This window comes from Periplaneta americana, chromosome 10 (assembly GCF_040183065.1).
Source record: "Periplaneta americana isolate PAMFEO1 chromosome 10, P.americana_PAMFEO1_priV1, whole genome shotgun sequence".
NCBI classification, from domain to species: Eukaryota; Metazoa; Arthropoda; class Insecta; order Blattodea; family Blattidae; genus Periplaneta; species Periplaneta americana.
The window spans coordinates 3392648-3420051 of record NC_091126.1 but is presented as its reverse complement, the minus strand read 5'-3'; the positions used below and the strand labels follow the sequence as shown (position 1 = coordinate 3420051).

The 27404-nt window shown below is 34.9% G+C and overlaps 1 protein-coding gene across 4 annotated transcripts in view; it reads right to left on the bottom strand.

The window, feature by feature from the left end:
- Positions 1–4602: 4602 nt before the first annotated feature.
- lbk (leucine-rich repeats and immunoglobulin-like domains protein lambik) overlaps positions 4603–27404 on the bottom strand; it is a 121417-nt gene continuing 98615 nt past the window's right edge. For all 4 annotated transcript variants that reach the window (XM_069836751.1, XM_069836753.1, XM_069836754.1 and 1 more), the window contains one exon: positions 4603–27404. In XM_069836751.1, the coding sequence (XP_069692852.1) occupies positions 27082–27404 (323 nt within the window). In that variant the 3' untranslated portion in view covers positions 4603–27081.

The window sequence follows — 27404 nt, the reverse complement described above, 5'->3', positions numbered from 1 at the left end:
TGTACATATTTCATATATATATATATATATATATATATATATATATATATATATATATATATATATATATATATACACATATATATATAGTACAATAACAATTGAAATGTGTTGTGGCTGTGATAAAAGTATTGAAAATTGATTTATAGCGCCACATTGGCTGTGATAAAAGTGTACAATATTCGTTCAGTGGCCGATGGACACTCTACCTTGTCCATTATCTATGACATTGGTGATTAATGATAATGAAAATCTTTACAACAGAGCTACCAAAGGAAGGCAGATAAGAAGGAACCCCACCAAAGACACTATGGGATAGCGGGAGAAAGTGAGGTTTGGGTGGGGTAGTGACATTTTTAGACAACTGTGAGTATATGCAGGGCATTTCAAAAGCCTAACCTGTCACTGATTCGACCTTACGAAAACTTGTCTTTTCTCTGTGATCTGTATGGAAAAGCACGAAAACGAGATGTATGTGTCGCTTAACCCTTCCACCACGAAGGAGCGATCCCGTCTACCAGCACCTCTCCAAAGCAAATATTCACCTTTATTTCGGTGCGAAATTAATGTCGGCACTCAATTTTTCTTTTGTTTACGGTACATATGACTTGAATAAGAAATAAGTACATAAATACAGTTGTATCTTAACACGGTAACGTAATTTTAAAGAAATACCATAGCTAATTTATTACTCTGCGTATTCTTAACAAAGATTACTTCAGTAGTTTTCCTTAGTCATTAATGTATATACCAAAATTCCAGTTCATTGTATGGTCCTTGTCAACTCTGTGAATCCGATGTTTTTAGTACAGGGTATTATAAGCTTAATAATATATAAAATTGACATTATCGTTAATTCAACTTTTATCTTTCGTTGTAGCTTGTTTTTGAGAGGTTGATCTTCGATATCTCCCCACACCATGCACAGGACTGACATCGTATTTGCGTTTCGTTATGGGTTATATGAGGTGACAGGCCAAGATGTGACAAGGTTAGTGGGTTAGTTGAGGAGATATTTAAGTGACGTGAGATCGAGGATTGTGGAAAAGTTTCAACGATTTAAGCCCGTTTTCTCTTCCGAGCACAGTGTGGGAAGATATCGAAGTTTCACCTTTTAAAATGATCTACGAGCATTTGACAACCTTTCTTCCTCTACAAGAGAAAAGTATTTGTAATAAACTGGCAGTAAAATAAATCTGAATATATTTTGGAAACAAACGTTTTTACTCACCATATCTCGGTTTTGGCTGGTTTTTTTAATGCGCATGCAGATCAATTTCGAACTTGCAATGAAATTTAGAGTAGGCAAAATTGTAACACACATTTCCTATTAATAACGTGTCACTATTACCGGTATTACGAATACGACAAACACATTCAGCTGATTGTAGTTCTGTATAGATGGCGTAATTGACGTTTGTTTTTAACATGGATCATGTAATGTGGTACCGGTAACCAATGAAAAGCACCCACTAGAATTCCTATAGTCATTCAGGTGTTCAGAAAAATGAGAAGGCACATATCGATGATTGTGAAAAGTTTCAATGATTGTGGGGGAGATAATATCGAAGTTTCGCTTTATAAAATGTTCTACGGTCGTTTGAAAACTTTTCTCCCTCCACTAAGAGAAAAGTACCTATTTGTAATAGACTGGCAGTAAAATAAACCTCAATATATTATAAAAACAAACATTTTTACTCACCATATCTCTGTTTTGGCTGGTTTTTTTAATGCGCATGCAGATCATTTTCGAACTTGCAATGAAATTTAGAGTAGGCAAAATTATAACACACATTTCCTTTTAATAACTTGTCACTATTACCGGTATTACGAATATGACAAACACATTCAGCTGATTGCAGTTCTATATAGATAGCGTAATTGCTGTTTGTTTTTAACGTGGATCATGTAATTTGGTACCGATAACCAATGAAAAGCACCCACTAGAATTCCTATAATCACAGTCTAGTATATACAGTCGCGAAGCTCAATACGTAGTAAATATGCCAACATTAGGTAGTTGCTCACCACTAGGATCGCTAATATCGCCTCAGTACAGGCAATGCAAAATAGTACCGTCACAGTCTATTGTTTCTAGCACCCTCAAAACTCAAGCTTCGTGACTGTATATAGTAAACTGTGGTACTATTTCGCATTGTCTGTAATGAGGCGATAGTAGCGATCCTAGTGGTTAGCAACTATCTATGGATGCATATTTACTACGTATTGAGCTTCGTGACTGTGCTATAATCATTAAGGTGTTCAGAAAAATGAGACGGCAAATATAGTTAATTTTAAGTAAGAACATTTTAAAGATTTCGAACATTTTCATTTATCATATTCTTCTTTTGTTATGCTTCAAATCACAGTTTCAAAAATTGTATTTTGCCAGATGTATTGTTATATGTAGCCCTATTCTAATAACCAAAGTGGAAGTTAAAATGTAATGTGTATTTATTTCATTAAATAACATTTTTATACAATAAGAATAACAGCTATTCATCTAACGGAATCAATTTTGTAGTTTTACTTTTATTTAATGACGCCATATTCACTTCGCGGCTATATAGCGTCAGTGGAAATGGTACCATAATACAGCGAATTGAGTCCCAGTTCGACTTACAGTTGAAGAAAACCTCGTAAAACGCCCAACCAGACCGGATTCAAACCCATGCCCAAGAACAGCCTCAGGTTAAGACGTCCACTACCCCAAACCATGCCACTGGATAATTTTGTACATATAAATATGAAATCTTTACACTGAATTACGATGAAATCTCGATTTCGACAAATATGTGGATTGTCATTATTCTGCACTGACCCCACCACCCCTAATCTCCTGGCTCACTTGCCTCATGAGTGATGCCTTACTGGTGACACTTATGAGGTTCCAACCTGTCTTCAGACAATTGACTAAACAAAAAGAACCTTTAAACTGTAGTGCTACCAATATGCAGACTTCAAATGAGGGCTGCAGACACTTCAAAGCCTTCACAAGAGATTTTGATAAAATCAGGTGAAGAGACTTTAAAATTGTGCCAGAAACAGCTCTGCTGAGCAGTTGGATTCCTTACAGGACACTGTGCCCTCAAGAAGAACCTGCATAGGATGGGACATAACAACAACCCAGCCTTTGCTCGTTCACATGGAGGCGAGTCTTTAGCTCATCTGTTACGCGACTGCAATGCACTCGCCCATCAAAGAACTCTCAACTTTGGAAAACATTTTCCAAAGCTTGATGAGCTATCCCAGTTCGTAATTTGATTCAGTTCATCAAGAACATCAAATTATTGGACTGATAGGATATTATGATGGGGAAGTGCAATAGATCTTTCAGGTTGCAGTGCTAGGGCTGTCGTAGCCCCCATTTAAATTCAATTCTAGTATGCGCAAGTCACAAATGTAACTTCACTGAAACAATTTAATTTGTAAAATCACAAGTCCACAAAAATTCCAATTTCTCAATCTAGAGCACGTCTGGGCAACTGAATGCTTTGTGGAGCAGCAGGAAGTGGTTTTTGCTCATGAAATACTACAGCTGGCGCCCACATTTATTTTTGTGTAAAACAGCTGTGCTGAGACATTATAAATTACAAATATCTATCGTGCATGGATATTATAGAAATAATATTCACTCAACAACTAAAGATCTCCCTCAAAAAAGGATGTAACATCAGATTCTTTAAATATGTGATGTAGGTGGAAAAAGCTATTTTAAAGCATTTGTTTATAACAATAAATTACTGCATTCAATAGCTGAACAAACTTGTATCCTTGTTCAGTCAAACTGTTGTAGTAGTAAATATAAGCCTAATGAAATATGCTCCTGAAATTATTTTCCTTTCTCCTGAAACATGAATTACAATGTTATTGGTTACATCCTTATTCTGGGGAGGTCTTTAATTAATAGGCTTAAAAGAGATTGAAATAAATAGATTTCAAATAAAATAACATTTGTATTTGAGGAAATATACTTACACAATCGGTGTACATAGAGTTTAATATGACATGCATTGTATATAGTATGAATGTTCAGTTATGCATAATATATGATTTACTTTTTATGTAACCACCATCAGATCTTCTCCTGGTGGCATACAATAATTCATCACTCTGTAACAAAATATAAAGTACTAAGAATAATCAATATATTATTATAAATAACCGTGGTATTTAACAATGCTTTTCAACCGCTGGGTTATGTATCATCAAAATTAAACTTTTGATGACAAATGACCATTAATTTTACTTATAGACACATACTGTACTTCAAGGGCCCTTTTATTTTCCGCAAATCCATATTTAAATCTTCTTCTTGTTCTTGGTATGGAGGCAATGCTAAAATTAATTCTATATTTTATATTCGATGGTCTTTAGGGGAAAAAAAAAAAATCCTTCATCTGCTTTGTATCTCTTAAGAATACGGGACAACTGTACACCTAATATTTACAATAATGAACTAAAAGATATTTGTAAATAAATATCGCATTTTCTAATTTGGCTGGATATTTATTACTATCCCATTAATTTTAAACGAATAATTCTCAAAATAGTAACTAATGCAGCTATATAAATTCATGAAACAAGTGACTGTACACGGAATTATAGATTTCTTTTTATTTGAACTAGTCTCACATATCCTAAAAACATATGAGAAAAATATACACCTAAATATGTGTTACATTATAAATATTTACAACAAACTATACACTAATAAATATCTAAATATTTACAATAAAACACTACAGGAATTCCCAGTTTCTCACGAAAGAATTATTTGAGGCACTCAGAATACAAGTGGTGCAAGTCCAGGGAAACTGTTAGTGAGATATTCATTGTTTTAGAAAAATCAAATACCAAAATCAGTAGCACAAATTTTTACCCAATGTATACACCTATTTATAAACACAAAATACCCTTTTACCTATACTATAGGAATATAAATACCTGAAACAGAATTTATGTCCGAAATTAAATAATAAGAAATAAACCATGGACTTGCTTCACTTGTCCACTGAAAATGTAGCAATATTTCACATGCCGATGTTGACAGAGTATCTTACAACAATCACTTGCTTATGACTTTCACTTGTTATACAATTTTAACAATTCTCTATCAGTATTTATTATAAATAATTAAAATAATACATCTTGATTACACAACTTTAAAATTTTAACACGTGAAAAACACATAATACTTTTTCCGAAATTAAAATAATATTCTGAAAAAAGGCATAATAAGTTTATATTCTATTCTGTTTTCATGTAAGTTACTTTTGTATGTAATCAGGGGCCTCTCGTCCTTTGGGGCTTAGCCCTGCATGAAAATTTGCGTAATATATTATTTCAGATATTTACGAACAACTGTCAAATAAAGAGGTAGTCTCGTTCTCTTTATAGTCTTCACTTGCGCGAAGGAGATGCTATATTCTTCATTGTAGGTGTAGCAGGCTTCTATCATAGAAGTGACAGATAAATTCCAGCCCGGAGATGCTAGATCCCCACTACAGGCCTTACGAGAGTGACGTAGTTGCTGGTTCGGCGTAGCGCTCACAAGCAAATATTCTGATGGGGGGGGGGGCAGAAAAAAAGTTAAATGTTTTTCTTTCAATAATGTCAAAAGAAGTGTTTATACAAATTTTGGCCACTCGACCACAATTACGAGGGTCGTAAGAAATAAGTTCGCCAGGGACTATTAACAGAAAGAAAACAAAATTTCATTTGGAAAATTTATTGGAACAGACATCAATTGTTGAGATATTTTTCAACATATTCCCCACTGGATCTGAGACATTTGTCATATCATGGGATCGACAGAGAGGTGCAGACGGCTGTCACACGCTGGTTCCGATCCCAGACAGCTGACTTCTACGACACAAGGATAAAAAAATTTGATCCCATGGTATGACAAATGTCTCAATTCCATTGGGAGATATGTTGACAAATAGCGCAACAATTGCTGTATCTGTTTCAATAAATATTTCCATGCAATTGTGCTTTTTTTTCTGTAAATGGCCCCAGGAAAAGTCACTTTCTGAATGGCCTCGTAATTGCAGTCTAGTGGCCAGAATTTGTATAAGCACTTCTTTTAACATTATTAACATGGTGGAAGGAAAAAAAATAACTTTCTTGTCTGCTCCCACCAGAATGTTTGCTTGTCAGTGCCTGTCGCAGTCATGTGGCAATAGTGTAATACAGTGTACGTGTGCACTGCACAATTCAAAACGCATGTGATATTCAATACAATTATGAATAAAGCTGGCTTTCTATTATAAAATCCATTCCAAAGGTTAGGTGACCTAGAGTTAGGACCAGATCATACAAAAGCACAAAGCGTAGTCACGATCTTTCAACCCCGAGTGGTACAACAGAAAGCCAGTGAAAATAAGATATCACTGCTTTGCTTTTATCCATTAACTGATTTGGCACACACTTTGCACATCTATAAGTTTTGTTGTAAAATGCAGAACACTGTCAGCACAGAAATACCCGCATGTGTGGATAATCCTGCACAGTCCAACACCTGTCTTGTGTTAATACTCACTTGCACCACTGTGCAGCAGGTCAACAGTTGCTAGACGTCCACATTTGAATGTTTCCACCCAACATGCAAAACTTCGATATGGTCCAATGCTGCTCATGACACCGACGAGCATTTCTGCATGACTACTCTTCAGTGCTTGTTTTCTGGCCGAACACCTTTATAGTCTATGTTTCATCACTGAACCGAGGAAATATATTCATAATTATATTTTAACGTAATTTTCTTTGAACTCTGCTTAGGTCTTGAACAAGGTTGTCATGTTTAAAACAAAAAGTTTTAAACAAAGTGTTCAAAATTGTTTTAAACTATCCGTTGATTAAAACAAGTTTTAAACATAATGTTTAAAACTATATGTTTAAAAAATGTTTCTTTTTAAGACATTTCATACAAGTTATTTCTCTTGTTTTCTGATTGTTTTATTTTATCCCAATTGTTTACAATATAAAATCATGTTTGCCTTCTATTCAGGCCTTTATAAAATTTACAGTTTATGAATTTCCAGTGGTGCTCCTGACTTTATGGAGCCAAACTTTTACTTTTTCCAAACAGATATTAGCCTACTGTTAATAAACACATTTTTAGGATGTGCAGGGCAAACAATTTGAATGCTGGTATCTGCATATAGGCCTACTGTCTAAAACATGTCTTATTATATTTATAAGAAATCCACTAAAAATAATTTTAAGATATTTTTATAAAATATTCTAGTCATTTTTTACTTTTCTACAAATTTAGCTTAAAGTTTCAAAATGAAAAACTGAGCTATAAAATGAAAGTTGAAAAATACACCACAGGCTGTCAATTTTTTCTGTTGTACTATTGAGTCATTAAACCGCCAAACATCTCTTCTACTACATGAAACGTTTTGGTTGATGAGTGCACGAAAACACACGCAAGTTAGGTGACCTTTTCTATGATACATGTAATCTCTCGTTCATGATCATTCACTCACTAATTGATACTCGATGGTGTCATCGTAAGAAAGCAGAAATCTGGATATTCATTTTGATTCGAAATGCGTCTTTGTGCTTCTGTTGTGTGGGCCAAGTAATAAATAGTAAATACAAAGTAACCAGTGTTTTAATTGTGCTGCCTAAATATTTTTTGTTGACATACAAAATTGTGTCCAATATTCTTTTGAGAAGATTAACTCCATACGTAGATGAAATTACTGGAGCTCATCAGTGCGGTTTTAGGCGCAACAGATCGACTATTGATCGGGTTTTTTGTATTCGACAGATATTGGAGAAAAAATGGAAGTATAAGGGTACAGTACATCAGTTATTTATAGATATCAAAAAGACATATGACTCAGTTAAGAGAGTAGTTTTATATGATATCCTTATTGAATTTGGTATTCCCAAGAAACTAGTTTGATTAATTAAAATGTGTCTCAGTGAAACTTACAGCAGAGTCCATATAGGCCAATTTCTATCTGATGCTTTTCCAATTCACTGCAGACTACAGCAAGGAGATGCATTATCACCTCCACTTTTTAACTTTGCTCTAGAATATGCCATTAGGAAAGTTCAGGATAACAGGCAGGGTTTGGAATTGAATAGGTTACATCAGCTTCTTGTCTATGTGGATGACGTGAATATGTTAGGAGAAAATACACAATTGATTAGGGAAAACACGGAAATTTTGGTTTGGACGTAAATCCCGAAAAGACGAAGTATATGATTATGTCTCGTGACCAGAATATTGTACGAAATGGAAACATAAAAATTGGAGATTTATCCTTCGAAGAGGTGGAAAAATTTAAATATCTTGGAGCAACAGTAACAAATATAAATGACACTCGGGAGGAAATTAAACACAAAATAAATATGGAAAATGCCTGTTATTATTCGCTTGAGAAGTTTTTGTCATCTCGTCTGCTGTCAAAAAATCTCAAAGTTAGAATTTTATTTGTAAAACAGTTATATTACCAGTTGTTCTCTATGGTTGTGAAACTTGGACTCTCACTTTGAGGAACAGAGATTAGGGGTATTTGAGAATAAGGTTCTTAGGAAAATGTATGGAGCTAAGAGGGATGTAGTTACAGGAGAATGGAGAAAGTTACACAAAGCAGAACTGCACGCACTGTATTCTTCACCTGACATAATTAGGAACATTAAATCCAGACGTTTGAGATGGGCAGGGCATGTAGCATATATGGGCGAATCCAGAAATGCATATAGAGTGTTAGTTGGGAGACTGGAGGGAAAAAGACCTTTGGGGAGGCCGAGACGTAGATGGGAGGATAATAATAAAATGGATTTGAGGGAGGTGGGATATGATGATAGAGAGTGGGTTAATCTTGCACAGGACAGGGACCGATGGTGGGCTTATGTGAGGGCGGCAATGAACCTGCGGGTTCCTTAAATGCCATTTGTAAGTAAGTAAGTAAATATTTTTTTTTGGAAAGCGAAATTTTGACGATGAGAATCCTCCTTTAAAAAAACACATATGCTCATTAAAGAAGATGGGAAGATGTGTATAATTGCCTTGTGTCCATGTGGAATAATCCCAACGAACCATAAATGTTCAAACAGCAGGAACACTGTTTTAATGAAATCAGAATTACAAGTGTGTGCCAATTCAAAACTGGACTCTCACTCCCAAGGTTTTTTATAATGTTGTAAAAAGTGATTTTTCACTGTTAATAGATGCTAGATCTTCAGAGAAATATATGCAATCAAACTGAGGTGAATTTGATAATATTCTTTTTTATGATATTGGATTCCTCTTTCTTAAAAAATTACGAAGGTTTGGATCAAATTATACATCCCTCAAACTCAGGAAAAAAGCAGAAGACTCTACAGTAATGATACAGTAGGGTACCGGTAATGTTTTCTTTAAAATATACCACAGAGATAACTGGCAGAGAGAAAACAATGTTCTGTATTGCGAGCTGCTGAAGATAGGCAAGAGCAAAATTTGACAGTCTGAAGGATTTGATAACATTCATGCACAAGGATTACTGTACCGGTATCACCTCTTTTACGATAGTCCAACATTTGAGCCATTTCCTATCACTAAGTTGGTATATTTCTGAAAATGTTTTGTGCTGACTGAGATTACAGTACTGGCACTGGTGATTAATTTTAATATCTAGGCCTAGTAATATTTAGTTTAAGCTAGGCTTACATTTTTACTCCAAATACCATGTGTACTGTATGTAAATTATTGTATTTAATTTCTCTTTTCGAATTGCTATTTTATCAAAATGTAACAACAATTTGTGTTTCTATAATCATCTATTACCCTTTGAAAGAATTCAAGTAAGGTGATACCGTTTGTGTACCGATTTTAATGTCTAATAATGTACTAGTAAAATCAGCATGTGATAAAAAGGCCCAAGCAAAATCAGCTATGTGCAGCTCAGAATATTTTAGGTAAGTTATATTATTGTTGAATGGTTAAATTATCTGAAAGTTGATATATTTGCATTGTTGCTACAGTAACAAAGAAGCTAACAATGTTTTAACACACTGATATAAACGCAAACATATATTTTGTGAAGTTTTTTTTTCACTCTCCTGTAAAATTGAATTTGGATCACATAGCCTTTCTAAGGCACAGCAACGATATAGGCATTTCATGCATTATGTGTTGATCTAAATACGTAGATATGCATACTATGTTCTATGTATTAAAATGACAATATATATATATATATATATATCTGTACCTGAGAGCTAGAGTGGCGTAAGTCCACTCTTTTTTTTAAATGATGTTATTACACATTTGAAATGCTCTTATTGCGATGCATAAGTGCCACAATGCAACAAGTCTCTAATAATAGTAATAAAAGAAATAAACAAGATTATAATGATGCAAGTCCAACTCACTTTAGAACCAAATTGAAGTAAGTCCACTTACTACTATTTGGCTCTAATAATTTTTATAGGGAGCAAATGTAAGTCCGCATAAGCTATTTTAGCTCTTAGGTTTTGGCTAAAATGTACACAACACATAACTGAAACTATCCGAAATCAAATTCATAAGGAATATTGGAGTGAAAACAGGTCCTGGGATTCAAAACGTGAATGTATATCATCATGTGTCACGAGTAAACCAGTACAAAGGAGCAGACAAGGTACTCAACAAGGACAAATATGAGGACACAAAGTAATGCGTATTCTTTTACAATAGAAACTGCAGAAGAATCAGTGTGTAAGACATTAGCCACCTCAGAATCCTTTATGAGAGTAGCATGGTGAAAACTTCGGAAGTTGGAATGGTGAAACCTGATGAACGTGGCAGACACTCTTCATTCAGTAAAACCCCTGATTGCATTATTGAGCAAATAAAAGCCCACATCAGAAAATATCCCTCTTATGAAAGCCATTATAGTCGAGAACGAACAAAGAAGAAATATTTGGGCAGTCATCTTAACATATCTGAAATTTATGCACTTTACTTGATGAATGTAAAGCTTTCGGAGTTAAAAAAGCGAAGAAATGGCTGTTTAGGCGTATCTTTAATGAATATTTCAATTTAGCTTTCCACCAACCAGATGTTGATACATGCAATACATGTGATCTTTACTGTGTACAGTTGCATGATGCTTCAACAGCGGAAGAGATAAAAGCCATAAAAGAAAAACAAGATATGCATATGGAAGAAGCAAATATGAGGTGCTTGAAAAAGGTGGATAAGGAAACTGCAAAAAACAATGAAAAACACACAGTTATAATGGCTGATCTGCAAAAGTGCTTGCCCACTCCATACCTCACAAATTCACAAAGTTTTTACCTCAGAAAACTATGGACACTTAACTATACAATACAGGACCCAATTTCAGGAAGGTCTTGGTGTATGCTATGGGATGAAGTGACTGGAGGGCGAAGTGGAAATGAAATGGCATCTTGTTTCTTATCCTGGTCAAATGGAAGCATAAAAGATAATGAAACAGAAGTCTTAACTGTTTGGACCGATAATTGTGCGAGGTAAATAGAAATTTAATGATGGTAATGATGTATATGTTTCTCCTTAACAAAAATAGTAGTCTGAAAGAAATTAACCATAAATTACTCATGAGAGGTCATACCCACATGGAGGTCGATGGAGACCACAGTATAATTGAAAGGTCAAAGAAGAGACTTTCAGGTATGTCTATATTCACATGCAATGACTTGGCGAACTTTATATTGAAATGTAAGAAGTCACCTTTTATTGTGAAGAGAATGCAGTTGAAGAATTTTAAGAATTTCCACTCATTGATGAATTCCACTTCCGCTCCGCTAATTTCTAGGAACAAAACTCTCAGAATGAAGCATTTCTAATTTCCTCAGCAGTGTGGCTTCAGTTACGAAAAATTCTGATGGAATTCTTTTCTACTAAACCGAATTTGGAGGAAACTTTCAATCAGTAGATTTGACAAGAAATACAAGGAAAATATTAGAATCCCCCATAATTGAACTCCCACAATTGAGGATTTTCAAAAAGAAAATCGGCACACAAAAATACAGAGATTTGATGATTCTTATGCAGTGGATTCCAGAGGAATATAAAGCGTTCCATAATTTCCTATAACTACGATCCAGGCACCCAACTATGGTCCAAAACCCATTATGTACTTAGTCCCCCAAGAGTTCGGTGTTTGCCATTTAAGGCGCCACTGTGATGGAATTATGTTCCCCATAGATGCTTCTATCTACATTACACGTGGCAATGATATGGATGCTTAACAAGGTCAGTGTGCATCGTTCTACTGAATGTGTGAAGACACGAAATCATTCAGTTCGTGATTGTCTGTTTTATTAAGCTCCTCTGTAGAACTGGTACGTTATAGATATATGATTCTTTGTACAATTAAACCTGGCTATATAGTGTTTACTCTCACGTAATAATTGCACTGGCAGAGGTTAAGGACTCCGCGTGAAAAATGTTTAACCTCAAGGCTACAAGTCCGTCCTCAACTATGTACCACAATTTTTCCTGGACCATAGTTGTATTTCATTTTGAAATATCTGTTTCAATAAAATGTGATCAATGTGATTATTTACTTCTGCAAATACGGTATCCCAGTACATTCTAAAACACCATTTAACATTATAGTCAAGTAAACAAAGAAACAGGCTGTTCCAGCATCAATGGTACTAGCACGAATGATGGTCCGGTAAAACGAAAACTTCAGGGTAGAAGGAAAACAATTGTCCCTGTGAGTGACTATGAGAGTGATGAAATTGAATTGGATACAGATTATGATTCAATTTCAGAATTACAAGAGAAGTGGAGATTCAAAGGATCGAAATAAGCCTACTGAATATAGTTCTCAGTATGGTAAATAAACATTATCAGTGAATTAATTTGCATAATATTTTCCTAAAAATGTGTTAGTTTATTTTGATACCGTACTTTTGTTCTTTGATATACACTCACCTGCAAAAAAACCGGGCCAACTACATTTTCTTTAAAATTTTTGAAAATTGTAGGATTTTTTAAATAATTGTAGGTGTGCTGAGGTTCATTTAGTTATTCATTTATTTTGTGATACGTAACACTGTAATACTGAATACGTAATAGCCAACAATGATCTGACAAGAAGATTCGTTCTTCTTGTAATATTGTGTGTAAACTTCTCGAACTCATTTCGAGCTAAGCTGAAGATGTCTACAGACTCGTAAGCTCTTTTGAGGCAGTATTGGAGTATTCATTGTAAACAAATGTTACTAAGTTTTACAGATTCAGAAAAAGTGGTTGCATTGATAGAAGGTGGGTATAGTCAGCGTTATGTGGCTGCAGTTCTTGGAACTCCTCGATCGACCGTACAACGAGTGTACCATTGCTTTAGAGAGACAGGAGGTTATTCCAGAAGACCCGGTTCAGGGATAAAACGAGTAACTTCGGCTCGTGACGACCATTTTATTGTCCTAAACACATTAAGAAATCTCCATTCCACAGCTATTGAGACCAGAAGAGCCTTCCAGAAAATAAGACAAGTTAACATGAGTGAGAGTACTGTAAGAGGACGTCTGGATGAATGTGGGCTGATTCCAGAAGACCAGCTAAAGGACCAGAATTGCTCCAGCAACATCATGTTGAACGATTACGTTTTGCTCACAATCATACTAATTGGAACCTGGGGGAGTGGGGACGAGTGCTCTTCACAGATGAATCGAGATATAGTTTACAGATGGACATGAAAGAGTGTGGAGAAGAGAAGGAGAACGTTTTTCTTCATGTTCCTTCAGTTCACGTGTCAGTTTCCAAGGTGGATCAGTAATGGTATGGGGTGGCATTTCGTATGAAGCTCACACAGAATTTATTTTCATTAATGGAGGTGCTTTGACTGCTCCAAGATACATCGAAGAAGGTCTAATTTAACGCCCTCATGCTACAAGAATCGTGAATGAGTTCCTTCACGACGTTGGATTGAATAGGATGGCATGGCCAGCAAGAATTCCTGATATAAACTCTATTGAACATGTGTGGGATCTGCTAGGGAAGCAAGTTAGAAGTCGCCTAACTCCTCACAGCAACTTACAACAGCTCCGAAATGTTCTAAGTAAAGAATGGAATAGAATCGACCAGACTGACATCCAGAATCTGATCGAAGGGTTGAATCGGCGAGTGGTAAGAGTCATCACAGGGAGGTAATACTCGCTATTACCAACATCTGGGTGGCTACAAAATCAGTTGAACATTTGGAAAAAAATTGATATAATTTGTAAGTTTTTACACCTTTTAATTATATCCATTGTTTGGAGTTGAAAATAATAGCTCAAATGATAATGAATAAGTTTTTTTTTTCTGGGAAGCAAAATTTTCATTTTTCATAAAGGATTTTCTGATTCTCACCTCATAAAAAATTGAGAAACTTTAGGTGGCCCGGTTTTTTTGCCGGTGAGTGTAGTTGTTCATTATTGCAGAAAAATGACTTCCAGATTTCACTTCTTTATTGAGTGTTTATGTAATGTGTACTAATAAAAACAATCCATGTACTTTTAATTTATTTTTAATATTTCTGTGCCAGATTATGTTTCTACCCTTAAATTAGAAACTCAATGTATTGATTTACGAATAATTACAGCTCCAGCTATAGTCCATTCATGCTTTCAAGCATGAATATATGAGTGGACCATAGTTGGGCAACTCAGAATACAACTATGTACCAATGCTTATTATTTCTTTAACACTTGTAGTTAAATAATTTCAAACACATATGTCAATATTTATTTAATATAAACTTACAAGAGTCCGAAGCCAAAATTTCACTTAATCTGGATGAATAGTACTGAATATACAAAGAAAAATGTGACAAATGTGGACCATAGTTAGGGGAACCTACGGTACTTCATGGACTTGCCACAAGCTGAAGGAGAAGAAGACTTCCCGTACTGAAGAACAGTTCAAGTGGACTCTGAAACCTCTACAGTTTGTATTTCTTTAATTTCACTGGTTTTTTTAATGTACAATTAAAAATGGCTATTACATCACATATAATTTAAATAACATTTTGTTTTTGATAGCTTTAAAGTTTAGACAGTGTTGGGTACATTGTTAATTAAAATAGCCTTATTAATATAACAAAAGGTTTATGTCAATTATAACAGCTAATATACCCGTGTAAGACATATAAAATAAGTGTAGCCTAAGTGAAATCCTTAAGACTGAATCTGAATGTCTATTATATTAAACTACTGTTACTTGTATTTTGATACAAGAATAAGAATTAAAAATACGACTATTTTGTATGTGAATAATAAAATGTAAGTCCAGAAAGTATTACTTATATTTAGAGCTAAAATAAGGCAAGTCCATTTAATTCCAATGTAACAAACTGATGGAAAATAAAAGTTGTTGATCATGTAAAGAGTAAGTAGTAGTCTATACAACACAAATATGAGATTCATAAGAAACTAATAAGAGCGCAAAAATAACAAAAATATGGGAATTTTTCTGTTTTTAGGCTCTCCTGTAAAATTATTGTTTTGTGACTTGCGTCACTCTAGCTCTCAAGTATAGGGGGGTGATTCAGACCACCCGTAACAGTCATTTATTTCGGAAACTAGTGCATTAAAATTTTCGAGACAAAAATATTTGTTACTAAAGCACATATGAACTTTCACTTGAGCTTGATTTCATCAATCAATCTTAACAGGAAGTAGGGTCAGTGGCGTATCACTTAAAAATTTCAAATGGGAGTAGTGGTCAAATGTGGTACCTTTTGATAGAGCTCTTCAAAACAAACAACTTTCTGAGGAAAAGTTTTTATTAATTCCTACTCTTTCAATGAGAAAACGTACAAAAAACAATGGGTGATTCGGACCAACATTAAGGCCCGTTACACAATCATCCGTATGCTACGCAGTACGCACTACGGATCCGTAGGCAGTTTGCTTTCACAGTCACGCGTAGCAAATCTGTAGCAGATTAATTATATCAGTCGGCTTGTTTGTTTCAAAATGAGTGTGCTTCAAGGAAAGCTTTTGGCTGCACATTATTTGTATTAAAAAGAGTGCATAGTAGACAATATTGTGTTCACCCGCTACTAGTTCTAAGAATCCTGAAGGAAGCTTTTATAAATCTACATAGTGACTTGCGCGAGACCGAAAGAAAGTTCCTTTAACTAATTTCGCATGTTTATTCAATCATTTATGAACAATTGGAAAAATTACAATAAATGCAGCTTGAACTGGATCTACATAATTACGTTCTACGGAGCGGTTTGCTGTTAACATTAGGTGATAAAAATTACTCAGATGAATAAATTATTTATAATCGACATTTTATTATTTCTTGTTCATTATAACAAATTACAAAACCATCAATTATTTTTGTTGTAATCTATATAGATCAGAGTTTCTCATCCTTTCTCATTTCCTCACTTTATTTTAGTGCGGGCCTCTAAGTCTAAGGTGTAGATTGTGTAGAATGTACTGTCATGTTTTTCCTTTCTCTTGTACGGGGGAGGGACCCGAAGGCTTACACTGCAGTCTGAGGCTTATTGTGCTTACCAATCCTATTCTGTGAATGATTGGGTAGCCGAACTGCCACGCTCTTGTACAAGAACAGCACGCTGCACCGTGTATGGATGATGATATGTGAATTAATAATGGCGAAATGAGTCCGAGGTCCAACGCTGAAAGTTACCTAGAAATTCTGCTTCAATTAGTTGGGGGAAAACCCCGAAAAACCCCAACCAGATAATTTGTCCCAACCAGAACCCGGGCCCGCTCGTTTCACAGCCAAACGTGCTGACCAATAGTCCACAGCGGTGGACTACTGTAGTGTTACTCAACCTTTTTTGATTTTGAGGCTCCTTTTTTCCTCACATTATTTTAGTGCGGCTTCCTGGCCTCAGGTGTAGAGTAGAATGTAGAACATACAAAGTAGTAATATGAAATTTGGTATCAATTCAAAAAGAAAAAAACTTAATTAGCTTGTTTTAATTTAATGTAAAATTGTCAGGTAATAAAATTTTCAAAGAACAACTTTTAAAATTATTATTATTATTATTATTATTATTATTATTATTATTATTATCATCATCACATTATTTTTTCATTGCACCCCACTACCAGTTGGTTGGTCACCCTCAGGGCTGAAGCCCCCCTTCCCAGTTGAGAATCACTGATTTAGATTAAATCTGTTTTAAATACACTGAGGAAATATTTATATTGACTAGGTACTCTTAATTAAATATTCCTTAACTTATTTTATAGATAAGAGGTTTTGTATATATTATATACAGTAGTGTGTTGCCCATAGTAGGTAAATTCCTGTGAGTGAAAGAGTATCTTTGGAGGTTGATGGAGATTGGAGAACTGACATCAAGGAAGACTATTGTTCTGTTTGGGAAATGTTTCCAGTGTGACAATGTGAACTGATATTTGTATAGGCCTATTCTGATGTACGATTTTTCTGAATATTAGCCCACCGAAAAGTGGCAAATGAACAGACTAAGTAAGTGATGTGAATGGGAAGGACGGAATAAAAGGGGATGGTTCATGGTTTGTATTCGCAAGACTGTGTTTCCATACAATAATGTAGTTTCTACTTCTGAAAAATGTCCTAACAGCTAACTAAATTATCTTCAATGGAAAATTTTTTTTTCTGGAAATTCTGCCATGTCTTCTCTCATCTTCATCACTCACCTGCATTTCATTGTGTGTTATTGTCCATTTCTGCAAAATTTTTCAATATAATGTCACACATATCACGCCACAACTTCTACCTGATGCCTCTATTTTTGTATTATTAAAAAAATGATCCCAGAAACATTCTCTTCTATCTAATTGACTGATAACAGCTGCGCATCAAAAATCATAATGCTTTCAAACATGAATTTTACTGCTTATTATGTCGCTATGCTATGCGTAGTACGCATGACTGTGTAAGCTCCCATATATGTAAGGTATTTTGCTATGGATCCATAGTCCGTAGCGTGTAGCATACGGATGACTGTGTAACGGGCCTAAGTCATTTATTTCGGAAACTAGTGCATTAAAACTTTCTAGACACAAAACTAAAGCACGTGGTCTTTCACTTGAGCTTGATTTCATCAATCAGCCTTAAAAGGAATTAGGATCAGTGACGTATCACTTTAAAATTTCAAATGGGAGTCGGGTCAAATAGGGTACCATTTGATAGAGCTCTTCAAAACAAACAACTTTCATAGGAAACGTTTTTAACAATTCCTACTCTTTCAATGAGAAAACGTACGAAAAGATAATGTCATTAATACTGAGAAATGTTACAATACGAAAAGGGGAAGGGGTAATTTACTTGTATTCACTCCTGCCGACCACCAGGTCTACACTCAGCCAGGTAATTGTGCGTGTGTACTATGTTAATATTAAATGTACTTATCTAGTTTACATTTTCTTTTCGTAACCTTATTGGTTACTGCTTGCCCTATGTAATAAAACAATAACAGAACTAAAATACTTAACAGTGAAATGTCTACTTACACTTCTTTGTTGGTGTGCATTATAACTACGGACCGGATTTTTATGTAATACCAAGGTGTGTAATGTGTACATATTTATGTAAGAAAAATAAGCTGAATATGTACCAAAATATGTAAAATCATAAAAATATTTAATATCAATATCTGCGCTGGTTTGTATTGTTAAGTCTAGATATTTTGTAGTCTGGTACAATTTTTAATTTTCTGTTCTTCATGACGATTTCTACTGTTTCTGGTGCTCTTCCGCCGTTTCTGAGTATCATCATTTCTGTCTTGTTCACATTTATATCAAATTTGTTTTTATTGCGCCATTTTACCATGATGTTTATTGTTTCTTTTAACTTTGTAAGGTCTTTAGACCCTACTACTATATCGTCCGCTTATGTGTATGACATTATTCCCTCCTTGATTTTTACAATACAAAGTAGTTGTATGAGAAAGGTTGCCATTTGTTCATTCATATTTACAGTGGGCGGTAAGAGGTGAGTGCCTCTTTTACTTCCTGGAGCTTAGATGTTATGTTTCGTCCCAAAATATATCCTTTTTCGAGTAGGTAAAAAGGCTTATTTCAAATTGTAAACTTACCCAGCAGCAGTTTTCTTTTTCCCTATAAAGAAGTAAAAATGAATAAAACCCCTAAATATGTAGATTTATGTAATACCAAGCCATAATATGTAATGTGGGGTAAATATGTAAAAATATCTAGTATCAAATTTTAATATATTAATGGTAATTACAAGATTCGCAAAGATTTGTTATTTATATACGGTTATGTTCAAAGGAATATAAAATGTAATTACATAAAAATCCGGTCCCTAATTATAACCAAACTGAAGTGTTACACATTTTCAGTTAAAATGCATTGCAGAGAGTTACAACGGAACAATTGCACAAACAAAAGTGCACACATAATGATGGTGTCCAACCGAAAATTTAAAATAGTATTAAAGGAACTAATAAAAATATGATGTGGGTCGTTAATGACCCTGTGGGCATATACGGGTTAAAGAGAGGATACGATGCTTGCATCATACATATCTTTAAAAAAAAAATGTTGTTCTTCAAAGTACTCTGCACAATAATGGGACATTCAGTGAAGGCACCAAAAGAAAACCTCGAATTGTTCTGGACTACAACACTACTAAAGGAGACATGGACACAGTGATGTTCAACTATACCAACAGGTGACCTGTTGCTATATTCTCTAATATAATATAGGCCTACCTATCTGCATAAGGCAACATATCCTGACTGGAAACCAAGTATCCTACACAGGGAATCGTCTTCTTTCTTTTTAGTTGGTTTTTAACGATGCTGTATCAACTACTAGGTTATTTAGCATCAATGGAATTTGTGGTAGCATGATGGTATTTGGCGAGATGAAGCCAAGGATTCACCATAGATCCTTGACATTCACCTTATGGTTGGGAAAAACCTCGGAAAGAACTCAACCAGGTAAACAGTCCAAATGGGAATCGAACCCAAGCCTGAGCGCAGCTCCAGATCAGAAGGCAAGCACCTCTACTAAGCTACGCCAGTGGCTGAGAATTTTCTTAAAACACTCATTAAAGAAGACATAAAAGAGACACGGTTATCTTCCAAGATGTTACAGAAAGAATCCAAGCACCAACTATATCTGTTCCTTTGTCATCAAATGAAAATTGCATGGGGAGCAATAAAAAGAGGTGGAGTTATCTTTGTACAGAAACAGACAACAAAAGTTCATGTGCGAGAATCATCTTACATACACTTGAGGGCAATCATCTTAATTAACATTTGAACATTCTGTAATTCTGTATTCACTACCAGAGAATAATAATACTTACTTACTGGCTTTTAAGGAACCCAGAGGTTCATTGCTGCCCTCACATAAGCCCACCATTGGTCCCTATCCTGAGCAAGATTAATCCAGTCTCTACCATCATATCCCACCTCCCTCAAATCCATTTTAATATTATTAGAGAATAATAATAATAATAATAATAATAATAATAATAATAATAATAATAATAATAATTTTAACATTCTTTCTGCCATAGCAGACTGCCTAAATGACAAAGAATACATTTCTTGGTACAATAGTTGTAGCAGAAACAAAGTTTCAATTTGCTAATATATGAAAGTACGAGAAAAATTAAATCAATAAGACTATATAATTGTGTCTTCAGTTCCTTTTGTATAAATGGTTTTTAAATATACAGCATATAATTTCAATAAAGGAACAACTTATTAGAACTGAAAAACATAATGGTGTCTTTTTTTGACCCAAACACTGCAGTAGGGTTAAACAGAGGAACTTCACTTCTATGATATTGTACTACTGTAGGCATAAGCACTGTAACAACTCAGTTCTTATTAATATAATTTACTTAACATTTCACGTGTTTACATTGTAGGTTTTAGAAAAACACTTCGCTACCCAACGCTATTTAAGATTGTTGGAGGATATTATCGAGGATTTAGGTTGGAACGATTTTTGTTCATATTTTAGGTGTAAATTTTTATTTTCTTTACCTTTACCTTACGGCTACACATATTGCACTAAATTTTTTAAACATTAACCAAAACTGTTTAATTTCTGTTACATTACAGTTTGTCAACTGCTACAAGTTTGTGACATCACAATGGTTGTACAAGTGCCAGGCACAGTTGGTACTTACCACAGAAAACCAGACCAAGTTTTGTAATCATATTCTTCGAAGAATCACATCTGATTATCAGTACAGAGTTCATTTGTTTCGAATCTTTTTAATAATCACTAATGTATATCAGCATTCTAATCGAAAGTAAGTTAGGTTACTGAATCTTGACAATGCTTGTAACAATAAAGAAGAAACATAATGTGTTTTCTCTGGATGAGTAAATGTAAATGCTGGAGCAATTTGATGCACATGGGGAATGTGTGCGACTTGGTCTGCCAATTTCTACATTCAATAAAATCATGAAAACAATTATGTGCATTGCGGACCACAAATCAATTAAGCTGTCACCAATGGAGGAAATTCAATTCATTTCTTAACCTGGTTTCAGCAAGCCCAAACTGTGAACATACATCAATAGATTCATTTAAAACAAAAGATGCCACAAAACAGCTGTGAGGCATGGGATCAGATTGACAGATTCGACTTAGTTAAGAAGCCTGTTCCTGTGGAGAGTGTGACGTTGATTCGACTACTGGCAGCTTCAGTAGCTAACAGCGTATTCCGAATCTCACCGGTCCGGTGGCATCAATGACGTCACGTTGCAGCGAAATAAGGAACAAAACTGCTGGAAGGATCGATGCTGTCATGGCGACTGTACAAGTTGTTGTCTGTGCCACGCTAGCAAAATTTTGCGAAATTTTCGTACTCCCATCTCGTTCAAAGAAAAGACAGCATAAACAATTTATTTCTTGAACCGGTAGTAATAACTGGTCCGTTGACATGTTCGCTCATAAGCCATTAACATATTGTTTTTACGTTGTGCTCATTACAAACAATACAGCAGAACTAAAGCAGAACACACCGCCATGACACAACAGTGCACGATGTTATTCGTCTGCTAATTCCCGCCCTATACAAGAACCAATCAGATTCACTGATGGCGGCTGATGGAGACTGCCACCACCTCTGCAAGTTGATGACACCGGTGCGACACCGGTGGAGCATCAATGACGTCATCAGTGGAATTCAGAACACCGTGATGCCATCGGATTGCTCACCGGTGAGATTCGGAATACGCTCTAACTGAAGGTTACGGATGGAGCCACAAATGAAACTGGCACGTTCTACGAACAACTAAACATGGTAGAGCGGTATAAAATCTTGCTTGTAATACAGATGAAATGAAAAGCTGGCAAGTTCAACAGGCCTCACTGCTACCAATTTACAAGCCTAGATAACTGGTATAATTTTTTTAACAATACTTCATGTAATTGGATCGGCAGATAGATGAAAAAACTGTTTACTGGTCATCCCAAGCAAACTAGTACATCGAAAAATGTGAATGTAGTATTTTTCCCACCAAACTGCACGAGTCAATTCCAGCCATGCTTGTAAATGTCATCAGAAAGGCACTGACAATGATCAATGGGAGACTGCTGAAGCCTGAAGACAACATTAACTGACTGGCTTCTGGTCACGTCACATCTGTGTGCTTCAAACTGTAGACCAGATACTGGAAGAGCTTGAAGTTATAGAGGAGAAGGCATCTACTGCAGTTTGTAAGTGTCGTGCAACATTTAAGAAAATAAACTCTATTCAATGAAACAACGTGTCATTGCTGGCAGAAGCATTTCAGGTAAGCTTAAACTTTTAACTTAAATAATTAACTTTTAAATAAACTTTTTTTTTTCAAGTCCAGTTTTTGCTCTTCTTATTCAATGATAAGGTAACTTTTAAAATTTTAATATTCATGTTAATAAACAAACTTGGGTTTATATAAAATATATATAATTTTTAATAAGATTAATCATTTTGGTAGAAGTACAAGTTTACAAGTAAACATCAAAGTGCATGGCAGAAGAAATCTGTGTAAAAAATTATTTCCGTGATTTTACACATTTAAGATAATGCACAGAAGAGAACAGAACAGTGTTTAAAGTATTTCTGGTAAACTGAATTACAATAGCGAGTTTCTTATACATGGAAGAGTGCTAATAGTACATATATTATGATACAAGGTTGGAAAGTGCTTTTTACGAAATCGAGGAAAAGCTTGAAAAACGAGTAGAGCGAGTTTTTCAATTTCCGAGATTTTGTAATGCACTTCACAAACGTGTATTGTACAGTATTTTTTGCACGATAGTATATTTTTAAAATAATATTTTTTAAAATATTGATATACAATACCTACGTACATTAGATTATGAACAGGTGACTGATTCTCAGCAAGAAGTTTGTACATCTTGATTACACAACTTTTAACACTATATCACTTCGGAATATAAAGTATATATATGCTTTCACGTGTTAATTAACTAGGTTACCTTGTCGACTAGTTTCGGCTGCTGGGCCATCATCAGAACTGGGTGATCTTCACGCCTTCTGATTGCGTTTCCTGCAGGGGTGTGTTTATGCAGTGTAATGTGGAGTCAAAAAGTTTGTGTGTTCTGAAATTGAGTTGTGCATTGAGGATTTGATGTGGGTGTGTTTTTGTGTGCCTGTATATTTCGTATTGTTCTAGTGTGTTTAGTTTCTGGTTTTTCGGTTGGATATGTACAATTTCCATGTCTGTGTCTATGTTGCTGTAGGTGTACTTGGCGTTTGTGACGTGTTTCGCTTATGTGAAAGTGTTTTTTTTTATTTGGTTATGGCGGTGATGTGTTCTTTGTAACATGTCTGAAATGATCTGCCTGTCTGTCCTATGTAGAAGTTGTTGCAGGTATTGCATTTGAATTTGCATACACCTGTGTAGTTTTATTTGCTTGTGTTGTTTCTGTTTTGAGATGCCCTTGTAAAGTGTTTTGTGTTCTGTATGCGATGTTATAATTTAATTTCTTGAATGAGGATGCAATCTTATGTGTGTTTTTGTTTTCGTATGTTAGTGTGATGTATTTTTTGTGTTTTTGTGTTTGTGTTGTATGCCTATGTATTTTTGTAAGTCTATTTTGTCTTTTTTATTATGTTATTATGTTAGGATTGTAACCATTTTCTTGTGCTATGTATTTGATTGTGTTTAACTCTTCTTTGTAATATACAAAAACACATCCACATCAACTCCTCAACACACAACTCAATTTCAGAACACACAAACACACCCCCACAGGAAACGCAATCAGAATGCGCGAAGACCACCCAGTTCTGATGATGGCCCACCAGCCGAATCAAGTCAACAAGGTAACCTAATTAATTAACACTTCCGAAGAAGTTTTGTTATTTGTAGTATTTCAACATACTTATCTAGGTTGGCAACTCTGAATTCAGTAAAATCAACTTCCAATAGTGGCGGCCATTTGCTATAATGACGAAAAAACACACTATCGTGCAAAAATTTTCTTTACACTACATAAAACTCTGCTATCATTTGTTACTTAAAAAATATGGAAGCACAAGTATTTACAACAGCTATGTATCTGTGGTAGGTAACACCCAAGAATGTACAGTCGCCGGTCTAGTCATACAGTGCACATTAATGGAATTCTTATGAAAGAATCTTACACACGTAATAGTAATGATTATTTATAGGTCACATCATCACTTGTGATGCTTATATGTATATCTGACCGGTCAGTTTCTTACCGTCTTTATGAGCAATGCAAGAAATGACTTAGTGCAAACAGTGTCCTACTTGTAAAACAAGACATTAAAAGTGCAAATATTTCTGTTCCTCTACTTCAACAATGTAATAAAATGCATTCTTTTTTTAATTGGGATTCTTCTAAACATGCACACTCAGTGCCAGCCTCTCACCAAAGGGACTAGGATTCCATCCCTGGCACATGTACAGCCAATTTCATTCCAAGTGAAATTATGTAGCAGAAATTTGAAACATCTGTAGTTAAGAAGAACTAAAATGTAAATTTGATCAGTTCTCATGTTGAGGAAGAGTGTAGTCTCAATGTTTCTCTCATTCAGTGATAAATGTGATCATGAAAGATTAGGACATCATTGTATAAAGACACAACATTACTGTATAGCTCGAAAAACAACACAACAGCACAAAGAATAGAAACAGCTAGAAAGAAATTATTATCACTTAAAAGATCACAGAAGTAGATTTCAGACATTTGGACACATACAGACACCATGGAACCAGAACAATTTCCACTACAGACATACAATTGCAGACATACTCGCAAAATAAACTTGGACTGACACAGAAAATGCTGTATAGACCAAATGAAGAAAAACCAGGAGACGAAACAGGTTAGATAGCCTAATACATTGCAGCAACAGTGGGGTAATAATGGAATCTGCCTCAGTCTCAAACAGATGCATTTCAATATTTTGTACATGAGCTAAATTCTCCTAAACATTACTTTATGGCACATCATTCAGGGAAGCATCAATTATTGCAGATATTTGCCTCTTGAATCATATACGCAAACACATCACGGTTATAAAACGAAAAACACAAGAGTGTCATTAGGTTAATATGTTAATTATCAATGAAAGAGACAACTTTGGAATTTTGAATAAAAAACTGGTACCTACATCAGGATTAATACTGTACACCGAGTTTAAAATGCAAAATTAAGTTAATGTTATTTGAATGATGTCCACCAGCATCACCTGGCAATCAAATGTGTCACAGGAAGACAGAATTACACAATTAAGCAATAAAGTACACAATCCCGAAAATCCTCTAGACTGCTAAAATAAACACACTAAGCAGTGAGAGGCAGCAGCAGTGAGTGACAGGAATCTAGCTACTTAGAAATAAATACTGAAATAAATACTTTAAGATAAATTGTGCATATTTGTTAAATGTTACAGAAACAAGTCTCAATATTTGTCTCTCTTATTCTGTGTTAATGCATTTTTATTTGGACGGCATTATGCATAAAACATCTAAACACCAATTCAAGAAAGAAAAAAAAAACTTAGATTATGACACCAATTGTCGTATCAGAGGTTGAACTAAGTGCAGTCACAGTTCTGTTGCCATTTCAGAAACGATTACTGTATTATGAAATAAAAATATAAGAGCTAACATCCGAATTCAAGTTCTCAAGTTTGGCACTGATTCTTCAAACGTTATTAGTCATTTCAAATTGAGCAACTAAGTGACATTTAAAGCCTTTTACACTGTTGGTGCAGAACTGTTTTCTTAAAAATAAACGTTATATTGGCAGGACTCATCTGAGACGAGATATTATTGAAAAAGTTGGCTAATCTCTGTCGAAATATGTGTTGCACTTATATTACATATTTTATCAAAAACAGTAGACAGTTTCAGTCAATCGTGAATTATGACGAGCAGAGGGCAGATAATACTTGATTTATTACACAAGAACCAGCTTGTGAGGACTGAAAATGAATTCTACTCTTCATTCCACGTTTCATTAAACAAAATCAACATATACAATATTACTGTAACATTAAACAACAGTACTATAAAATGGTACCTAACCTCTTGATGCGACATTTTTGGTGTTGAGATGCTTGATGCATATTATCTGCAAGCTTATGGCTAAGTGAAATTTACTAATAATAAAATTTATTTTGAAATTAATTAATGTTCGTCTAAATAACAGGAAAGGGAACATAACAATACATCATACAGTATTAGCAAATAGTATCATCATTAGGCCGAGGGTATAACTGAAACTTTAAACGTCATTTCCCAGAATTCACAAATTGATGCATAACACTGTCCAACTGAACACACACATTACTCATTCTTTAATAATGAAAAAAAAAATAATAATAAATTCCATCGTGAACAATAATCTTCCTATAAAATTAAAGCCTCTTAAAATACCACAAAATTAATTATATCTCCATTTGTCTGCTTAAAACTGGTGGCCACCATTGTTTACTTTTATCAGAAAAGTCTATAGCCCTCTATTAGCAATTCTATCTTTCATCTCAAGAATAGTTAAAGTAAACGTTTAGTGACTAAAAAAGAATCAGAATTTCTACTTAGAAAAGAGTGGTTGAAATTCTGAACCGGATAGAAATATGGTACTTGCTCATTCAATACTTTTGGCTCACTGCACACCCGCAGCAGGAATGCAAGGAACAAGCTCCTCCGTCTGACTAGTGTTGTTGGCACCCGGGTGCAGGGTCTTGGGCAGACTATAGTAAGAGTTTGGTGTGCTGGAGGGCTGCTCCAGACCATGTGGATCTGACCAACGCTTCGAACGCGAGTTTGCACAACCACTACATACACCCACGTAACATCGGTCATGGTTGGTTCGACGTGGGTGAAAATTACTCCGTAAAACTGGAGGAGTAGTTATTGTGTCCAGACCATTTGACATTTCTCCAAGCAGAACGTGGTTTGTGCCTTCCATGCTGTGACCACTGCCAC